General features: G+C 47.4%; 7 protein-coding genes across 7 annotated transcripts; 3 read left to right on the forward strand and 4 right to left on the reverse strand.

Moving 5' to 3' along the window:
* Nucleotides 1–21: 21 nt before the first annotated feature.
* Nucleotides 22–1,049, reverse strand: SERLADRAFT_458257 (uncharacterized protein; the record flags this gene model as incomplete). The annotated part of the gene is made up of 1 exon (XM_007314084.1): nucleotides 22–1,049. One exon carries the CDS (start codon nucleotides 773–775, stop codon nucleotides 434–436), a length of 342 nt encoding a protein of 113 aa, XP_007314146.1.
* A 75-nt stretch (nucleotides 1,050–1,124) lies between these two features.
* Nucleotides 1,125–2,489, forward strand: SERLADRAFT_379445 (uncharacterized protein; the record flags this gene model as incomplete). Its single annotated transcript, XM_007314085.1, has 3 exons — nucleotides 1,125–1,416; nucleotides 1,485–2,311; nucleotides 2,380–2,489. One exon carries the CDS (start codon nucleotides 1,939–1,941, stop codon nucleotides 2,140–2,142), a length of 204 nt encoding a protein of 67 aa, XP_007314147.1.
* A 996-nt stretch (nucleotides 2,490–3,485) lies between these two features.
* SERLADRAFT_379446 (uncharacterized protein) lies at nucleotides 3,486–3,786 on the reverse strand (the record flags this gene model as incomplete). Its single annotated transcript, XM_007314086.1, has 2 exons — nucleotides 3,486–3,573; nucleotides 3,617–3,786. Coding segments are annotated over 2 exons (258 nt in total), but the record flags the coding sequence as incomplete, so codon positions are not given.
* Nucleotides 3,787–4,223: 437 nt separating this feature from the next.
* On the forward strand, nucleotides 4,224–6,099 carry SERLADRAFT_458262 (uncharacterized protein; the record flags this gene model as incomplete). Its single annotated transcript, XM_007314087.1, has 5 exons — nucleotides 4,224–4,648; nucleotides 4,710–4,773; nucleotides 4,828–5,398; nucleotides 5,454–5,792; nucleotides 5,851–6,099. 5 exons carry the CDS (start codon nucleotides 4,481–4,483, stop codon nucleotides 5,948–5,950), a joined length of 1,242 nt encoding a protein of 413 aa, XP_007314149.1.
* Nucleotides 6,100–6,608: 509 nt separating this feature from the next.
* Nucleotides 6,609–8,086, forward strand: SERLADRAFT_365900 (uncharacterized protein; the record flags this gene model as incomplete). The annotated part of the gene is made up of 6 exons (XM_007314088.1): nucleotides 6,609–6,776; nucleotides 6,844–6,907; nucleotides 6,960–7,406; nucleotides 7,431–7,530; nucleotides 7,592–7,930; nucleotides 7,990–8,086. The coding sequence occupies 6 exons, from the start codon at nucleotides 6,609–6,611 to the stop codon at nucleotides 8,084–8,086; spliced, it is 1,215 nt and encodes a 404-aa protein (XP_007314150.1).
* Nucleotides 8,087–8,343: 257 nt separating this feature from the next.
* SERLADRAFT_433852 (uncharacterized protein) lies at nucleotides 8,344–9,936 on the reverse strand (the record flags this gene model as incomplete). Its single annotated transcript, XM_007314089.1, has 1 exon — nucleotides 8,344–9,936. The coding sequence occupies one exon, from the start codon at nucleotides 9,934–9,936 to the stop codon at nucleotides 8,344–8,346; it is 1,593 nt and encodes a 530-aa protein (XP_007314151.1).
* A 284-nt stretch (nucleotides 9,937–10,220) lies between these two features.
* Nucleotides 10,221–11,679, reverse strand: SERLADRAFT_433853 (uncharacterized protein; the record flags this gene model as incomplete). The annotated part of the gene is made up of 6 exons (XM_007314090.1): nucleotides 10,221–10,552; nucleotides 10,604–10,901; nucleotides 10,961–11,077; nucleotides 11,281–11,343; nucleotides 11,395–11,468; nucleotides 11,571–11,679. 6 exons carry the CDS (start codon nucleotides 11,677–11,679, stop codon nucleotides 10,221–10,223), a joined length of 993 nt encoding a protein of 330 aa, XP_007314152.1.
* Between the last annotated feature and the right edge of the window lie 57 nt (nucleotides 11,680–11,736).

The raw sequence follows: 11,736 nt of genomic DNA on the forward strand, positions 1-11,736 counted from the left end.
GGTGCTGGGGATAGATTGCTTGTGTCGTATTGTGGCTTGTTTTGCCTAAGTGCTGTATAACACGACTGATATCATTCCTTCTTATCATACAGGACATTTGATTTACAGTACGGAGGCGTTCTCTCCAATGAACGTCATTGCCGTATATGACTTCTTCTGAAAGGCCAGTTTGAAGGCCACGACGCTCACTACGCACAGGATGCTTCCGCATCTTATTTCTTGAGCAGGTCAAGGTCTGGACACCCCTTTTTTGATCCTAACTGGGTCCAGCTATAAACGGCTGAGCGACATACCAGAAAAGCAGCCTGTCATTAGCTTAGCCTTAAGATCCCACGGGGGAGGGCGTAGATGATACGCTTTGGAAACTGTCGCTGGGGGTTGGGCAGATGTCAACTTATGGTGATGTCACATCTCTATCGCGCAAATTGTGCTGTTAAGCGCGGCAGGTGGTGCTTCGTGTGCCGCCTGTTAAATGTGAACCGAGGAATGAGCTAGCATGAATCCCGATGCGCACTGGTCGTGTATCTTTTGCACCAATGCCGGAACCCGGAAGTATATAGCAGTGGAGCTTACTGGACATATGGTTAATCGGTATGCGCATACCGGTGATGCTGTCTGGTAGGAATTCGTTGTTGCTTTGCCTGTGTTCCAGGTGAAGGGATGCACACAAAAGACCAGGCCTCCTGGATTCATCGGGCGAGATCCTTTGCGTATGAATAGGTGTCTGCGTCATGAAGACATTTGTCCTTTGGTCGCTTCGTGGCTTGCATTCCATACAGGAATGTAAAACCTAGTCCAGATCGCTCTTTTACTGGTCATCTACCAATCTTATTCTCTTATCCACAACGCACAATATTCTCAACGAGCAGCCCTTCTATTGCGAGTATCGGTGCATATGGGATACAGAGTCGTCTGCACTATGGTTGTGTATTGACCCTAACTCATTTCGTTGTTCACGTCCCCTAACAGACATGTCAAACCTAGTCCAGATCGCTATTTTTCTGGTCAGCGTTTTTGCCATCCATTCTTCGAATGGAACAGGCAATATATATTGTTTGCAGTGGTGAGCCTCCCCACACCCCTCCCTTTCTACTCTCATTCACTATTATTGTGATAAACAAGAAGGGAAAGTGTGGCAGTTTATTCGATCAGGAATGTCATGGAGTCTTGTCAAAAGCAATCTCCATTTTCTCAGTTTGGTCCCCATCGTGTAGCGTAAACCAATAGTAAGTATCCATCAATTGTATGGCTGACCCACTAGGTACCAAATTTCCAAACAATATCTATCTGCATACCGTCGCGGGGTGCTTCTCGCAGTGGATTATATGATTTTGTTGCTACTTCCAAAACCACGATATAACATGCTCCAACTCGTAGCAAGGTCTTTAAATCTGTCAAGATGCTGGGGATAGATCGGTGTCGTATTGTGGCTTATTCCTTAGTGCTGTATAACACGACTGATATCATTCCTTCTTATCATACAGGACATTTGATTCACAGTACGGAGGCGTTCTCTCCAATGAACGTCATTGCCATATATGACTTCTTCTGAAAGGCCAGTTTGAAGGCCACGACGCTCACTACGCACAGGATGCTTCCGCATCTTATTTCTTGAGCAGGTCAAGGTCTGGATAACCCCTTTGTGATCCTAACTGGATCCAGCTATAAACGGCTGAGCGACATACCAGAAAAGCAGCCTGTCATCAGCTTAGCCTTAAGATCCCACGGGGGAGGGCGTAGATGATACGCTTTGGAAACTGTCGCTGGGGGTTGGGCAGATGTCAACTTATGGTGCTGATGTCACATCTCTATCGCGCAAATTGTGCTGTTAAGCGCGGCAGGTGGTGCTTCGTGTGCCGCCTGTTAAATGCGAACCGAGAAATGAGCTAGCATGAATCCCGATGTGCACTGGTCGTGTAACCTTTCATACCCATTGGGATGACCTGCAAATATGTGGCAGTGATACCTCCTGGACGTTGGTCAATCGGTATGCGCATGCGCATATCGTTGATCCTGTCTGGTATGATTGCTGCGAAGTGCTTTGCCCTTGTCCTCTGGGTGAAGGGACGCACGCACATAGCCAGGCCTCCTGGATTCATCAGGCGAGTTCCTTTTGCGTACGAAGAGATGTCTGTGCTATGAAGACGTCCGTCCTTTGTTCGTGTCGGAGCTCGCGTTTCCTCTGGAAACGTGAAACCTAGTCCAGACTACTCTTTCACTGGTCTTCGTTGCTATCCTTTCTTCCCTGAACGTCAAGAAGGCCAAATACCGTCGATGCGCTGAGTACATTTTCAGTGGCGGCCCTTCTATTGTGAGTCATTTCAGTGCCGTCCCACCTTTTTCTTTCTCACTCACTGTGGGTTTGTTCGATACTTGTAGAATAATAGAATACCTGTGGCAAATCAGAGTGTACATGTTTATAGAGCTGCAACCGCATAAAAATGTGATCACGTCCGGTATACTGAAATACTGCCGGATGCTCAACGTAGATGTCAGCTGGTTGATAATATTTGAAGAACCCTAAAAGATACTCGTGGTATGAAGCCCGTTGCTACCAGCTCGTGGGTGACCGCTGTTTGCTGTATCCAAGATAGCTCGGTTACTCCCACGTAACGGGTATCAGAGTGTTATCGTCATCTAAGCTTTATAGTGGGTAAGCGGAAGGCTTTGAGAAGGGAATTGCACCTGACGTTATTGGGTGGTTTTGGTTTATTAATGAAATAATCTCGTAGGTCTTTTTCGAACCACCAGTAAGTTTGATTCCGCTAATAATGGAATGATGCAGATGCTGTCATGCTTTTTGGCGGTGTACGAACTCCCCCATCTCTGTGAGTACACTAGATTCTATTCTTCCCTTTTCACAGACATACACCGTCGTATTTTTATCGCTTGCTATCCCAACCATATCATCCTGAACTACCTCCGAGTCATTAGCGGTCTATATACCGTCATATTGCATCGCTTTTAGATCTCCCCAACATTCGCAACGCTTCATCTCAGCGGTAATACAGACATATCTTACAGGTTCTAACGCTCCATGTCCGATGGACGTCCTTGTGTCTACTCAACAATCTGTTCCTTCCAGTGACCTCATCGATAAGATATGCCGCGGAGTTTCTACAATGATAAGATTTCGGACTTCCAAATCTCCTTTCCTCTATACCAGCTCAAAGGCCACGATTGCTCACCACGCACAAGATGTTTTTGCATCTTTTATTCGTGAGCGGGCTAAGGTCTGAGTATTTCAATCATTCCTTGATCGACTCTAGCTGAGTCCAGCTGTAACTGGCTGAGCGACGTACCAGAAAATCAGCTCATCTGTCCATTATCCCCAAGATCCTACTTGTACTAGGGGAGGGTAGGATAGATGGACTTTGGGAAGCGTTGCGAGGATCGGGTGGATGGTTCATTCCAACGGATACGTTCTCCACATTTCTATCGCGCCCGCTTGCACTTTGCAGGCAGCAGATATGTGTTTTACCTGCTCAAACGTCTTTCTTTCCGAACTGGCCAAGCAGCCCAATTCGGTTGCTCTCAATACGAGCTTCTTCAGTATGCTCCTTCGCTACGATTCTGCGGCGTGCATTCCGATTGGTCATGTTTCGGATGGAGCCACCTGAGCCTATCAATCTCAGAGCTCCTGGCGTACGAGTTAATTGGATGTTGGCGTAACGTTGGAAGAACCTCTATCCTTGAGTTCACTTCGTGGCTCGCGTCTTTTACAGACCGCGAAACTCGATTCAGACTACTCTTGAGCTGGTATGCACCAATTTTTTCTAATTTCTCTCCTTTGTGGAGACATGAAGAACATGGTTTTGTTGTGGGATTGTGGCGTGTAGGTATGTCACCAATTATATTCTTGCATCGATTAACTGCGATCACATTTCTGTTGTTACTAGGCTATACGTCATGTGTTGTACAGGAACATATCTCGTACCTGTTGCTATATGTTATCCATACCTCTATAGGTCCATAATTATAATTGTATAATTGCAAATACGGTATCTGACCCACTGTATGTGGGTCTTAGATGATGAGATGATAACACATCACAGTGACGAACATATCCACGACAAGACTAGCGAAGAAATTTGTAAGGAATTGCCGTTCTGCTCGAGGCTAAAATATTGCACAAAATGATAGTAACATTGGGCTGAAGTGGATGCCTTAAGCTTAGTAACGCCATGAGTCACGTTGAAAAACATGATAGCCTAATTGTATTTGACTAAATTACGAAAAGATCCTAAACATCACCGCAGACAATTGGCATTGGACCAGGAATATTTTGATACACATTCGCATTCAATTTTTGAAGGACCGAAACGTTCCTCACTCAGCACTCGGACTCCGAGTCGAATGACCTGAAAACCATGGCTTATCAACACCTTGACTTAGTAATGTTGTTCGCATTATATATAGACAGAGATTTGGCACGCCATGCCGATATTCCATCTTCTCTGTCCACTCTCAACTATCTGCCATGTCCACGACGATAGCAAACAAACCTTTCCCTGGTATCTCGTACTTTACACCTGCTCAAGTTCCTGCTGCAGGGGCTGCATTCGACCCTCAACCAGACGGGAAGCCCATCCCGAAGTTATTTCAGCCTCTTAAGATTCGCGGGACCACGTTTCACAACCGTATATTCGTGAGTGAGAAGGATGTCTCGACGTATCTGCCTACTGATCATTTGTCCGCACTGTCTTCAGCTATCACCCTTGTGCCAGTACTCAGCAGACGATGGGCACTTGACGGCCTGGCATCTAGCCCATCGTGAGTCATGTTCCTTATCTCAGCTATCACCTTGCTCACATGTTGCATTACTAGTGGGTGGGATATTCACGCGTGGACCGGGTCTAACAATCATAGAAGCAACTGCCGTCCTGCCCGAAGGTCGCATCACTCCTGAGGATTCCGGCCTCTGGAAAGACAGCCAGATTGAACCTCTTCGGAAGATTGTCGAATTTGCGCACTCGCAGAACCAGAAAGTGGGCATCCAATTGGCTCACGCTGGCCGAAAAGCTACGACAGTCGCTCCATGGCTCCACCCTCGACTTGTTGCAACTGAGATTGTAGGAGGGTGGCCGAACGACGTATATGGTCCTTCGGCGGTACCTTTTGACGATGACTGCCCCACCCCGAAGGAGCTCACTAAGGAGGGAATCGATGCCGTCGTTGTCGCTTTCGTTGCTGCAGCGAAAAGGGCACTACGAGCAGGTGTTGACGTTATTGAGATCCATAATGCACATGGATATCTACTGTCCAGTTTCTTGAGTCCGGCATCCAACAAACGAACAGATGAGTATGGAGGCTCGTTCGAAAATCGCATTCGACTGACTCTTCGAGTTGTCGATGCTGTCCGTGCGGTCATCCCTGAAGATATGCCGCTCTTCTTGAGGTCAGTCAAGCCTTTCTCGATTTATATCTTGTTTTACTTATGTATCGTGACACAGGGTATCAGCAACTGACTGGCTTGAGGAAGCACTTCCCGATGAGCCATCATGGCGCGTAGAAGATACGGTTAAACTTGCAGGAATTTTGGCCGACCATGGCGTAGACTTTCTAGATGTATCCAGCGGTGGAAATCACACGAAGCAGGCGTTTAAGGGTGTTGGAGCGTTTCAAGCACCATTTGCGCATGCAGTTAAACAGTCTGTGGGCGATAAACTGATTGTGGGGGCGGTTGGATTCATCACGGACGGTCATATTGCCCAGGACATTTTGGATAAAGGACAGGCAGACGCCGTCCTTGTAGGACGACAGTTCCAGAAGAACCCAGCTAGTGTTTGGGCGTAAGGAACTTCACTCTTATGGTTTTAAAAAAGGTACTCATAGACTTTAAATTCTTAGATTCGCAAGCGATCTCGAAGTAAGTATCAAAATCGCTCATCAGATAGAGTGGGGTTTTGCAGGAAGGGGAGGAGGGCAACGCAAGAGACTTGAGTGGTAGATTCCTGTGTATGTTTTCTGTGGGCTTATAATTGATACCAACGTAGGAACAGAATCAAATTCAAATTGTAGAATAATGTTTGGCAGTTTTCTTTGTGTCTGGTCGATGTAGGATTGGTGCGCTTTCTCTAAAATCATTTTCGTGTGTCCATAGTACCGCGATAAGAATTTCCGTGAAGAAACCGAGTCATTCTAACGACAGAGTATTCAATCGGGATAGCAAGCTTAAGCAAATTCCAAATTCCATCTGCAACAACAAGAGCTGTACATGGCATTACATAATCAGTAATCGGGGTCAACAACGCGTTGGGAACAAATCTCCTAAGGGGCACAATGTGCTGTGTCAAAGGAACAAATGTGAGTCACATTAAAAAATTGATAGCGTAGTTTTATTTGACATATTTACAAGTCCTAGAAATCACTGCAGACAATTGGCTTGCTTTTGGACGGGGTCCAGGAATCTTCTGATACACATTTTGATTCAAGTTTAGAAGGGCCGAAACTTTCCGCACTCAGTAGAGTCATTGTGACTCGAATGGCCTGAAAAGTATGGATTATCAACACCTTTACGTTGTTCGCATGATTTATACGGAGATTTGGCACGCCATGATTCCATATTCTCTGTATTCTTCCCCTCTCAACGTTCTCAACTATCTGTCATGTCCACGAAGATAGCAAACAAACCTTTCCCTGGTATCTCGTATTTTACACCTGCTCAACATCCTGCTGCAGGGACTGCACTCGATCCTCAACCAGACGGGAAGCCCATCCCAAAGTTATTTCAGCCTCTTAAGATCCGCGGGACCACATTTCACAATCGTATATTTGTGAGTGAGAAGGATGTCTCGAGACATATCCACCTACTGACCATTTATTTGCATTGTTTTCCTTCAGCTATCGCCCATGTGTCAGTACTCAGCAGACGATGGGCACTTGACGGCCTGGCATCAAGCCCATCGTGAGTCATGTTTCTTATCTCAACTATCACCTTGCTCACAACGTTGCATTAGTGGGTGGGATATTCACGCGTGGACCGGGTCTAACAATCGTAGAAGCAACCGCTGTCCTACCCGAAGGTCGCATCAGTCCTGAGGATTCCGGCCTCTGGAAAGACAGCCAGATTGAGCCTCTGCGGAAGATTGTCGAATTTGCGCACTCGCAGAACCAAAAAGTGGGCATCCAATTGGCTCACGCTGGCCGAAAAGCTACGACGGTTGCTCCATGGCTCCGCCCTGGACGTATCGCAACTGAGAGTGTAGGAGGGTGGCCGAACGACGTATATGGCCCTTCGGCGGTACCTTTTGACTCCGACTTCCCCATCCCGAAGGAGCTTACTAAGGAGGGAATCGATGCCGTCGTTGTCGCCTTCGCTGCTGCAGCGAAACGGGCACTACGAACAGGTGCCGATGTTATTGAGATCCATAATGCACATGGATATCTGCTGTCCACCTTCTTGAGTCCGGCATGCAACAAATGAACAGATGAATACGGGGGTTCATTCGAAAATCGCATCCGACTGACTCTTCGAGTTGTCGATGCTGTCCGTGCGGTCATCCCTGAAGATATGCCGCTCTTCTTGAGGTCAGTCAAGCCTTTCTCAATTTGTCTCTTACTTTACATTTACTTATGTATCGCGGCACAGGGTATCAGCAACTGACTGGCTTGAGGAATCACTTCCCGACGAGCCATCGTGGCGCGTAGAAGATACGGTTAAACTTGCAGGAATTTTGGCCGACCATGGCGTAGACTTTCTAGATGTCTCCAGCGGTGGAAATCACTCAAAGCAGAATGTTAAAAGTATCGGAGCGTTTCAAGCGCCATTTGCGCATGCAGTCAAGCAGTCTGTGGGCGATAAACTGGTCGTTGGAGCGGTTGGAGGCGTCACGGACGGTCATATTGCCCAGGGCATATTGGATCAAGGGCAGGCAGATGCCGTCCTTGTAGGACGACAGTTCCAGAGGAACTCAGCTAGTGTGTGGGCGTAAGGAACTTCACTCTTATGGTCTTAAACACATGTACTCATAGACTTCGGATTATTAGGTTCGCTAGTGATCTTGAAGTAAGTATTACAGTCGCTCATCAGATGAGAGTGGCAGCAGTTTCTGGGAATGTGATGAGGACAACGCAGAAGGCTTGACTGGTAGATCATATGGCAATTTTTATTGTGTTTGGTCAATGTAGGATTGATGTGTATTCTCTAAGGTCATTTTCGTGTGTCCATAGCACCGCGATAAGAATTTCCGTGAACAACAAACCGAGTAATTCTAACGCTACAACTAATAGCTAATAAATGTAGATACAATCCCATGTGTATGTGCGATAGACGGTATGAAGATAATGAGGGGTGATTGACAAACTAATATAATCCTTATATGCATGTCCCTTTGTAAAACATCAAACACAAAGCATCCTCGATACAACCTCTACTCCAGTTCCACTGCCATTACCAGATAAAACTTCACCAGCACACTCGTAACCATGCTCAAAAGGCTTCGCGAAAAGTGGATTGGTCACGACAGTCCCATAGTCTTCTTCGTCATCATCATCTTCGCCGTTCTCGCCAGAGAAGTAGATAATCGACGGGCGAGTCTCCATGTGTTCATCATGGTCCTGCCTTGCTTGACATTTTTCTGCAAGGGTGGCAGTAAGATCCGTGCTAGCAGAGACAACAGCTTGCATGGACGCATGGCGCAGTGCCTGGTCGCGCTGTACTAGGCCGATCAAAAGCTCCCAACGAGCATACCAGCTAAGCTCCCAGGGCCTTGCACCATTCCAAAAGTAACCTGCAGCTGGCGTTCCAGATCCAAACACAGGCTCAGGAAGTTTCGTAGCTACTGAGCCCTTTTTCGGCGAGCCAAAGGGAGACTCGTCTTCGACAAGGGTTTTATCGTCGTCAATGAAAGTCGATAGCGATTGAGAAGATCCGACGTTCTCTATATATTCAGTGTCTTCAGCTTCAGAGTGGGTCTGAGATGGGGTATCTTCAAGTTTTTTAGGAGCGTGCTCAGGCTGAGCAACCCTTTGGTGCATATCGAAAAGATATAGCATTTTGTGAATGGTCCACAGAGGGAACTGGCAGAAGCAGCGGTCGACGTTGACGGAATATGCGTCTCGAAGGGCTGTTACGTCGCCTATACGCGGGTAAATTGGTGCGTTCATGTTTTGAACAAAACGATTTTGGGATTGGACTGGAACGTCTCTGTCTAATCCAGATGACGGACTGCGCGAGTGGGGGTCTTCCTCTGAACATGTAGGGGCTGGGCACGAATTTTCTGCATCTCCTGCTCGCAGCTTACATTCATCCTGACGCGCCTGCCACTCCACCCACTCGTCGTGTCGTGAACTCCAGAACCATTTTTGGTGCATTAGAGCGCTGCGGGAGAAGCCGTGGTGAGGATAGGCGAGGCGCAAGGCTTGCTTCGCGCTGGGAGAGAGGGGAATAGGAAGGGAGGAAGTATTTTCGGGGGTAGTCGCGGTTTGAGCTGTCGGTCTGACTGGCTCTGGAATGTGAGTTTCGGATGATGTACAGGGTACATTTTTGGTGGGAGGAGGGGGAAAGACGATTTGGTATGAAGTTTGGTCTTCGTCTGAGAGCGACTCGGAGTCAGAGTCGTCAGAGCTAGAGTCATCTTCCGACTCTAAGCCAGACGAGTACCTCCAGCAGGTGAACGAGCTATCTGGGTTTGTATCCTGTGTAAACTCTTCGTCGGTGGGATGTCGTGTTTCTGAGTCGTCTTCGAGGAAGAAACGACGCGTTTTGTTTTTGCGAGACGCCGCCTCTGCTTCTTCGCAGTCTGAGTCCTGCTCAAGCTCTAATGAGCTCTCTTCCGGGACCTGATCTAATCTGAAACCAAGGCGCGTCGGACACCTTGGTGGAACATCCACACCAAAATCATCCGCGGAAATGAATGCTGTGAATGATGAGCTCGACGAGGATGTGCTGGCAGATGCCCCGTCTGCGATGTCGCTTTCGTGAGCGGAGGCCATGGTAGAAGGAGAGATAGAGAATAGGCTGGGACGTCGTAGGACGTTAGCGAGCTATGTTTCGCGGTTAGAAAATTCAAATGAAACAAAGGGCGAAACAGACGCGAGAGACCAAACAGAGACAAAGCGTGGAAGCGCGTCGCACATCACGTGGATTGATTTCTTATTGGCCACAGTTGAGACACGTGCAAGTTATGCCACTCCGAGTCAAGCACTTCTCATTACTGCTTACTGATTACAAAATTCGTGCACAACCTCTGATCTTCACAAACACGAAACAAAAATATCTAAATCTTTTCATCAGCAATTTCATCGTCATCCACCTCCCTCTTCTCTTCGATAGACTCTGGTTCGTCGTGCGGCAGTGTAGGGAGGGGTTTGCGAACAAGCGATACTCTTTTCAAGCGCATCTTGTTGCTACGCTGTGGCGAGGGCACCATGTACCCATTAAGACACGCCACCAAGCTGAGCCTTTGGGCAAGGGAACCCTCTACAGAAGGTGAGAGCGATGGCGAAGACGATGGTGCAGGGACGACCTGAACTAGTTCCTGCGTTTCTACACTATGGATCTCAATAGTACCATTGACGAGAAGAGTGGCGATATATGGATAATCCAGACCTATTCGTGGGCGTTGAGTAACACACTGCAGATGACTTCAAATTGACTTACAGATCGCCTCTGGGTGACTTGGCCACTGCAAAGTGCCTCGTACAGGTTCTCCATTGCTATTCACGAAAACTCCAAGTGTCCCGGTTTCTGTGAATGATAGAGCTAGAAATTCGAAGCTGTCAATCACAGTGATAAAAGGCTTGACGGGCTGGGTATTTTCGAAGGCTTGCGAAAGGGGAAGCAAAGGGAATAATGATGCATCTTCAAGGTCGATGATGTTGTAAAACTCTTTGTCTGCGACACACACATAGCGCCCTATACGTCTAGCGAGGGTAGCCCCCTGAGGGAGGGGTATCTCCTACAAGTACACATATTATAAGAACACCATGCAGTCATAACAGCATAGTTCTCCCTCACCTTCTGAAAAAAGAGCCGTTCGCGAAGGCTGTATAACGCAATGTTATTCCGTTTAATGACACAAAACTCAATAGGATCGACCTTTGCGGGCGGATCTGAGAACGAGGGAGCAGGTCGCTGCAAATGCAAATGATCAACTGTGAAAGTGACCACGTTTCGAATGGGCTTGATTGAAGGTGACACGGGATCGAGTGATGGAATTGTGTAAAAATGAATTTGATGGTCTGCTTGTTAAGCATCAGGGCAAAAGGTCTAGACTGGCCGAAAATGTGTGACTTGCCAGACAAAACGAGGGCACGAGATATACATGGGACAAGTACTATCTCTTCTATGGGTTTATCATTTGGGAGGGTTTGGCGAGACAGCAGGGTGTATGATTCTGGCTGTCTATTAGTCAAATGAGGAGCAGTGAAGAGTAAAGATAAAGGACTGACTTTGGTCGGATCTTCGGCCTGTAGGGCATAGCGCAGCAAATCGCCATTTGAGCACCCAACATAGACTTCTAGTCCTGTGATAAGAGAACAGCACGATGCTCATGAGTCAGAGAATGCAAGGGTATGAACACCCAAACTCCGGGAAATGGGAGGAAGAAGAATGATGTGTGACTTACCTAAAGCCTGCGCCGAGGTAAGCAATGTTGGTGTTGATGAGCTCTCATTAATAGCTGCAATGAGCGGCTGTATTCGATAAGGGGGTACGTCTAATGCTTTTAGAGCCATGAAGAGTTCTGGGGTTACGCTTGGGGTTAATGGAATGTGTTCTGATGGAATGAGGGC

The sequence above is a fragment of the Serpula lacrymans genome (assembly GCF_000218685.1).
Source record: "Serpula lacrymans var. lacrymans S7.9 unplaced genomic scaffold SERLAscaffold_2, whole genome shotgun sequence".
Classification (NCBI taxonomy): Eukaryota; Fungi; Basidiomycota; class Agaricomycetes; order Boletales; family Serpulaceae; genus Serpula; species Serpula lacrymans.